A 6,900-nucleotide genomic window follows, 5' to 3' on the forward strand; every position below is an offset into this window, starting at 1 on the left:
GTCAAAGGGGGATATCAGAGGCGGGGTTCTTGTCCCATGTGGGACTCAGAGGGGTCCCCCATTCGGTGGGGGGCAGGGTCCCCATCCTGTGTGGAGGTGCCAGGGGCTGCCTGGTTCCATGGGGGGGCATCAGGCAAGCCGGGTCCCCCCGCAGGGCGGGCGGCAGCAGTAGGACGCAGGCCCGCAGGTCAGCACAGGCCTGGGGCAGGGTGCCCAGCATCAGCCAGCGCCCCTGCGCTGGCTGGTAGGCGTGCACCAGGTGGGTGTCCCGGTAGGTCTCCTGGCTGTAACCGCCCAGCACATATAGCTCCCCCTGCAGGACGGCCGAGGCACCCCCCACGTGGGCCTGGGGCAGCGGGCTCAGACGGACCCAGGCATCCGGGCCGGGGCTGTAGACCTCGCAGGCAAGCTGGTCGGTGTAGCCCCCGTCGTGCCAGCGCAGGCCCCCGGCCACATAGAGTCGCTCCCCCAGTGCCTCCATGATGTGGCCAGCCCGTTCCTCCAGCATGGGGGCCAGCTGGGCCGAGGGGCCCCCCGGGCACAGCCGCAGCAGCCAGGTCCGGCACTCGCTTGAGCCGTCGCAGCCCCCTGAAACGTAGATGGCGCCGTCCAAGGTGCAGGCAGCATGGCCGCAGAGCGGGGCAGGCAGGGGGGAGCACGGCCTGGGGGGACATGGGGGGGGCAGAGAAAAGAAAGGAAAAGAGAAAAATCAGCCAATGAAATAGAGGAAAAAGCAGAAACAAACAGCCAACCGTGCCCCCCCATAGCACCCCTACCACCGGCCATGACAGCCCCCCATGGCATGCCCACAGCCCCTCCATAGCACCCTCTTGGCCCCTACCAGGCCTGGTGCCAATGGGACCCCAGATATCCAGGTTGTGGGTACTTTGGCTCAGCCATGCGGGGGTGGGGGCCCTGGAGGGAAAAGGGTACCCAGGCGTCCAAGGGCAGGAGCAGGCACTACCCCCCCCTCACCTCCAGGCGTCGGCAGGAGGGTCGTAGCACTGCACCCCATCCGTGCAGTAGGCGTCCTCAGAGCTACCCCCCAGGGCGTAAATCCGCCCGGCCACCCCCACGGCCGGGAAGGAGCTGCGGGCGCTGGGCATGTCGGCCAGGCGCTGCCAGGAGTCCTGTGCGGGGTCGTACCTGCAATGGGGTGAGGTGGGCACTCCCCATATGAACCCCATTGCCTGTCCCAGGTCCCATTCTCTGCCTCCCTGGGCCGGACAGTCCCCCGCCCATCCCAGGTCCAATTCCCTGTCCCCTGGGCCGGCCAGCCCCCCACCCACCCCAGATCCCTTCCCTGCCCCACCCCCACCCCAGCCAGACCCAGGTCCCATTCTCCCCACCCCAGCCACCCAGCCAGCCTCCACCCCCACCTCGGGTCCCATTCCCTGCCCCCCTGGTCCCATCTCCTCACCCGCCACAGATCCCTTCCCCTGACTCCAACCAGTCAGACCCCCACCCTGGGGCATGATGGGAGCTGGCGCTCCCTGGACGGGAAAGACCCTGTGCCCCATTCCCCGCCCCCCTGGGCCAGCCTCCCCATAAGGGCTGGATGGGAGCTGGTGCCCCCTGGATGGGAAAGGCCATGTGCCCCATTCCTCGCCCCCTGGGCCAGCCTCCCTGCTCAGAGCCCCCTAGAGGACAGTACCTGCCCCACTCACCGGAAGGCCGTGGCCAGCGTGTCCCGCACCCCGTAGTAGTGCTTCCCGCCCAGCACATAGAGCATGTTGCCCAGCACCGCGGCAGCGTGGCGGAACCGTGGCCCGTCCGGGAACTGGCCTAGCCGCCTCCACTCCACCTGCTTGACCAGCCCCACACCGCTGCGGAACCGGTGGGCAAACCACAGCTCCCGGGTGGGGCGGCGGGTAGCTAGGCTGGGCGCCAGCCCCTCGCCCCCACAGATCACCAGGGCCGCGGCCGGGGTGCGCACGCGGCAGGGCCCCTCATCCGCCACCGCCGCCACCAGCAGCTGGTAGAGCCGGCCCGGCGGTGCCAGCAGGTCCGCGGCTCGCACCCGGCGCAGCTCCCATGTGCCCATCAAGGAGAAGCGGACTCGGGCCAGGATGGCCTCGGCATGGGGCAGGCGGCAGGTGCGGTCGGCGTCCAGCCAGCGCAGGGCAGCTTCGAAGGCCTCCACCTCACTGGCCACATAGAGCTCGTCTGAGCCCAGCAGGGCCAGCAGCTCGGCCAGCGGCAGGGCCGGGAAGCCAGGGCACCGGGCCACCCCGTCGAAGTTGGCCAGGGCATAGGCCTGGGCGGCAGTGCCCAATGAGCGCAGGTCATAGGCACGGGCGAAGGCCAGCAGGTCCAGGCTGCGGGCCGGGCTCAACGCCCGTTGCAGGGCCTCCAGGCAGAGCGCCAGCAGCCCCGAGGCCTGGTACTGCAGGGCGGTCTCAGCCGCGCCCAGGAGTTCAGCCCAGCTACCTGCCACTGTCCCCGAGTAGGCGAAGGGCAGCAGCAGGCGCAGGTCGGTCGGGGCCATGAGCGTGGGCAGGGGGTCGGCCCCCTGGCGGGCCTCCCGCATCCCGCTGCAGAACATGGCCCGGAAGTACTCGCAGCCGCAGCTCAGCGCGACCCGGTGAGCTGTGGGGGAGAGGGGGGAGGTCAGGCATGGAGACCCCAAAGGCACCCCCGGGCCGCCCAGCCCTGCCCCCAGTGCCAGCCACTCCAGCCCTGGGCTCCTCCCTGCCCACTCACTCACAATCTGCAGCCCCTTGCTCGCCCAGCCCTGGGCTCCCCTGCAGCGCAGCCAGTGCCTCTCACTTCTGACCTGCAGCCACCTGCACCCCAGCCCTGCTCTCAGTGCTCGCTATCCCAGCCCTGGGCTCCCCACAACCTCTCCCAGTGGCCCTCACTCCCGATCTGCACCCCCTGCTAGCCCAGCCCTGCCGATGCCCCTCACTCCCAACCCGCAGTCCCCTGCTGGCCCAGCCCTGCTCCCTCCCCACCTCTGCCGGTGCCCCATTCACCTCGGAAGGTCTCTCCTTCAGTGGTCAGCGCCAGGTCACAGCCCACCCCGGCTCGGAACAGCTCCTCCATGCCCTGCAGCGTCTCCCACTGCTCCTCATCTGGGCTCCTGCCCTCTGGCCCCTCCAGCCCGTCCCCCATCCTCCGGCAGATCTCCACCACCCGTGGCGCACCCAGGGCCTGAGCTGCAGCCACCAGCTCCCCGGCCGTGCCCGGCATGGCAGTGAAGGCCCCGGTATAGGCGAAATCCAGAACAGCCTCCCAGCCGCGCGGCGTGGCCAGTGGGCTCACGTCCACTTCCCCGGCGGCCCCGCACACCAGCCGCTGGCAGAAGAAGGCACTGACGGCAGCCAGCACCACACCGTGGGCCTGGTACCACTGGGTGCCGGCCATCACCGTCATGTCCACCAGCTGGCCCTGCCCGCGCAGCTCCAATGCCGCCTCGAAGAACTGCCGGGCGTGGCACTCACTCCGCAGCTTCCAGCGTGGCTCGGGTGTGTTGCCCTCCTCGCCTGGCCCCTCAGCCGGCTCCGGCCCCTCGCCTGGCCACATCGCGCCGGGAGCGCCTGCCAGGAAAGGACGTGAAAGGCCCTGGCCCCTGAGCCAGTCAGCCCCCGTGCCTGGGGCCAGATGGGAGTTGGTGCCCCTTAGAGGGGCAGGCCCCATGCCCCATTCCCCACCCCGCTGAGCCAGCCAGTCCCTACCCTGGGGCCGGATGGGAGCCAGCGCCCCCTAGAGGGGACAGGCCCGGTGTTCCATTCTCTTTATGCCATTCAACAGCTACTCAAGTGTGTGTGTGTGTGAGATTGTGTGTAACGGGGAGGAGGGGGGTGTTTTTGTGGCGTGTGTGCATAATTGCAGTGTGGTGTTTGTGTAACAGTTGGGGGGTTGTGAGCTGTGGATACTGGGGGCGTATTTGAGGGATTTTATGACGTGTGTCTTGTGCGCTATGTTGGGGGGCATCTCTGTGCTCCGCTGGTGCTGTGTGCTGGGCAGGAGTATCTGTGGTGTCTCTGTGTGTAGTTGTGAAGTGTGGGGGGTGTGATGTATGGCTGTGTGGTGTCATTAACCTTCTAGTGTGTGCAGTTGTGCAGTGTGTGTTGGTGTGTGTGGGTATGGTGTTTGCATGTTCCTGTGTTCACTTTGTGTGTGTGTGTTTGCTGTGGGTAGTTGTTGTGGAAAGTGAGAGGGGTGGTTGTGGTGTGTGTGTGTACTTCCTCTCTGTGTTGAGTGTGTGTTTAGTTGCTGGGGGAGAGTTGCAGGGTGAGTGTGTGTAGTTGCTGTGGGGGGGTTGCAGTGTGTGTGTGTAGTTGCTGCCTGTGTTGTGTGTGTAGTTGCTGGGGGGGGCGTGTAGTTGTTGGGATGAGGGTTGCGGTGTGTGTGTGTGTGGTTCTTGTCTGTGTTTTTATGTGTGTGTGTGTAGTTGCTGTGGGGGGGATTGTGGTGTGTGGGTGTGTGTAGTTGCTGTAGGGGGTGTTTGTGGTGGGTGTATAGTTGTTATCTGTGTTGTGTGCTTGTGTGTAGTTCCTGTTGGGGGTTGTGGTGTGTGTGTGTGTGTGTGTGTGTAGTTCCTGTCTGTGTTGTGTGTGTAGTTGCTGGGGTGTTGTGGTGTGTATGTGTGTGGTTGTTATGGGGGGGGGGTTGCAGTGTGTGTATGAAGTTCCTGTCTGTGTTGTGTGTGTAGTTGCTGAGGGGGGGTTATGGTGTGTGTGTGTGTAGTTGCTGAGGGGGGATGGGTTGCGGTGTGTGTGTTTAGTTCCTGTCTGTGTTGTGTGTGTGTGTGTAGTTCCTGTCTGGTGTGTGTGTGTGTGGTTGCTGGGGGGGGTTACAGTGTGTGTGTGTGTGTGTAGTTGCTGGGGGGGGTTGTTGTATGTGTGTGCAGTTGCTGTGGGGTGGTTGTGGTGTGTGTGCGTGTAGTTGCTGGCTGTGTTGTGTGTGTAGTTGCTGGGGGGGTTGTGGTGTGTGTGTGTGTGTAGTTGCTGGGGGGTTGTGGTGTGTGTGTGTAGTTCCTGTCTGTGGTGTGTGTCTGTGTGTAGTTAGCTATATCTGTGTGTCTGCATTTGCTGTGGGGTGTGTAGGCTTGACGCACACCCTCACCCTGTCCTTCTCCCCCTTCCAGTCCCAGAGTTCCTGCCCCGCAGCCTCCCCCCCCCCCGCGCCAGCCCTGTCCCCTACCTGCTGGGGCCCGCTGTGGGGTGGGCTGTGGGACGACCCTTCCCGAGGCCTGGAGACGGGGTAGCCGCAGGGGAGCATTGGCCCCAATCCCAGGGGTTAATTATAGCCGAGTCTGGGCAGGCCGGGCTCCCTGCCAGCCCTCCGCGTGTCCTGGGCCCCATACTGCCCTCCCCTTGGACTGCAGCCCTGCGGCCAGGAGCTTCTGGCCAGGAGCCCTAAGCCTGGAGGCCCCTGGCTGTGGGGAGTGGGTGGGATTCCTGGGGGCAGGGAGGGATGTCCTAGCCTTTTTATTGCACCCCTCCCCTGGTGGGGATTCACCAGTGGGGAAGGACAGAAGTTCGCAGGCGCTGGTGTCTAGGAGTCCAAAGCACAGGGGCTTCAGGGGGTAGATGGGGAGTGGGGTCTAGTGGTTAGAGCAGGGGGCCTGGGAGCCAGGACTCCTGGGTTTTGTCTCTGGGAGGGGAGTGTGGCCTAGTGGTTAAAGCGAGGGGCTGGGAGCCAGATTCTTAGGTTCTGTCTCTGGAGGGGAATGGGGCCTAGTGATTAGAGCCGTGGACTAGGAGCCAGGATTCCTGGGTTTTGTCTCTGGGAGGGGAGTGGGGTCTAGTGGTTAGACCCCCATTGGAGCATGATCCCCCCCACCCCCATGGGGGCTGGGCAGCGCCAGGGGATAAAGGCGCTTTTCCCAGCTGGGGGCGGAAAAGTTTGTTCAAAATTAGTTTTTCCATCAGAGTGTAAAGAGCCGGAATAGAACAAAGGGGGGTGGGGAGGGGAGGAGTGGTGGGGGAGGGGGAGTTCAGAATGATAGACAGGTTGGAGTGGATGGAGGAGTGGACGTGGAAGGACAGTTGTGTGGGGGGTGCGAGGTGAAATGGAGTGGGAGAGGGGGTACTGGATGGCTGGATGGGGTGTATGGGATGGGGAGATGGGATGTTTGGGTGGGGGGTGGAGGATGGGATGGCTGGGTGGGGGATGGGGTGTATGGGGTGGAGGGTACAGGATGGGTGGGGGATGAGCTGGCTGGGTGGGGTGATGGGATTTGTGGGTAGGGTGCTCCTAAATTCTTGCCCCACCTGCTGTCTCTGCTGGGGTTCCCCACCCTCCTGCGATTCCCTGGGGCTAGTTTCCAGCTGAGCCCCTAGAGGCATTTTGGGGAGGGGGTAAGAATATTTGCAGGAGGACACAAACCTACCTCATTGTCAAAGGTGCCTGTGGGGCTTGCGCCAGGGGTCTCTACAGGCCTGGCACTCTGCTTGGCCTGCCCGCAGAGCAGCGTGTACCGAGGAGAATCCCCCTCGGCAGTATGGGGCAAGGACAAACACCCCCCCCCAAGCAGGGTCCGTCCCCTCCATCAGGGGGCGCACGGACACACAAGCCCTGCTCGGGGTGAATTTGTGCTGCCCCACACACCACCCCCTACCCATCCCCCCATGGCTCCTATCCCCCACACAGCTCCCTCCCGTTGGCGATTCCCCTGGGCCTCCAGCCCAGCCCTAACTTCCCCCCACCATGCACCGGGGGGTGTGTGTGTGTGTGTCCTCTGGCCCCTCTGCCCTGTCCCGTGCCCCTGCCCCAAGCAGAGCTGGGCGGAGTGGGCCCCAGTGGAAAGAACGCGGGACTGATAAGCAGAGCAAACAGGGGGGCCGGGGCTGATGGAAAGTCTCCGTGTTTGGAGAGGGTGTGTGTGGGGGGATTAGGGGCAGGGCGGTGGGGCCGGCCGGGGGCTGCCTGGGCCGGTTCTGGAGGGCCCGG

General features: G+C 64.8%; 1 protein-coding gene across 3 annotated transcripts; it reads right to left on the reverse strand.

The window, feature by feature from the left end:
* Position 1: 1 nt before the first annotated feature.
* Positions 2-5,281, reverse strand: KLHL33 (kelch like family member 33). 3 transcript variants are annotated; one of them, XM_065565549.1, is made up of 5 exons: positions 5,149-5,281; positions 3,444-3,539; positions 1,668-2,589; positions 976-1,146; positions 2-662 (listed from the first exon to the last, which is right to left on the reverse strand). In XM_065565549.1, exons 2-5 carry the CDS (start codon positions 3,523-3,525, stop codon positions 2-4), a joined length of 1,836 nt encoding a protein of 611 aa, XP_065421621.1. In that variant the 5' UTR covers positions 3,526-3,539; positions 5,149-5,281. The 3 variants fall into 3 exon arrangements, with proteins under 3 accessions (XP_065421621.1, XP_005284303.2, XP_023966989.2); XM_005284246.4 differs by having other exon boundaries at positions 2,976-3,539; XM_024111221.3 differs by lacking the exon at positions 976-1,146 and having other exon boundaries at positions 2,976-3,539.
* Positions 5,282-6,900: the final 1,619 nt, after the last annotated feature.

The sequence above is a fragment of the Chrysemys picta genome, chromosome 13 (genome assembly GCF_011386835.1).
Source record: "Chrysemys picta bellii isolate R12L10 chromosome 13, ASM1138683v2, whole genome shotgun sequence".
Taxonomy (NCBI): Eukaryota; Metazoa; Chordata; order Testudines; family Emydidae; genus Chrysemys; species Chrysemys picta.

What these genes read in the sequence shown, in the direction of transcription:
- KLHL33 (XM_005284246.4), bottom strand. Translation starts at nt 3,525, where the DNA reads ATGTGGCCAGGCGAGGGGCCGGAGCCGGCTGAGGGGCCAGGCGAGGAG. An exon ending in ACGCTGGCCACGGCCTTCCG is followed by an intron (nt 1,147 to 1,667) that starts GTGAGTGGGGCA and finishes ACCCCATTGCAG; the next exon opens with GTACGACCCCGCACAGGACT. An exon ending in CCTCCTGCCGACGCCTGGAG is followed by an intron (nt 663 to 975) that starts GTGAGGGGGGGG and finishes ATGTCCCCCCAG; the next exon opens with GCCGTGCTCCCCCCTGCCTG.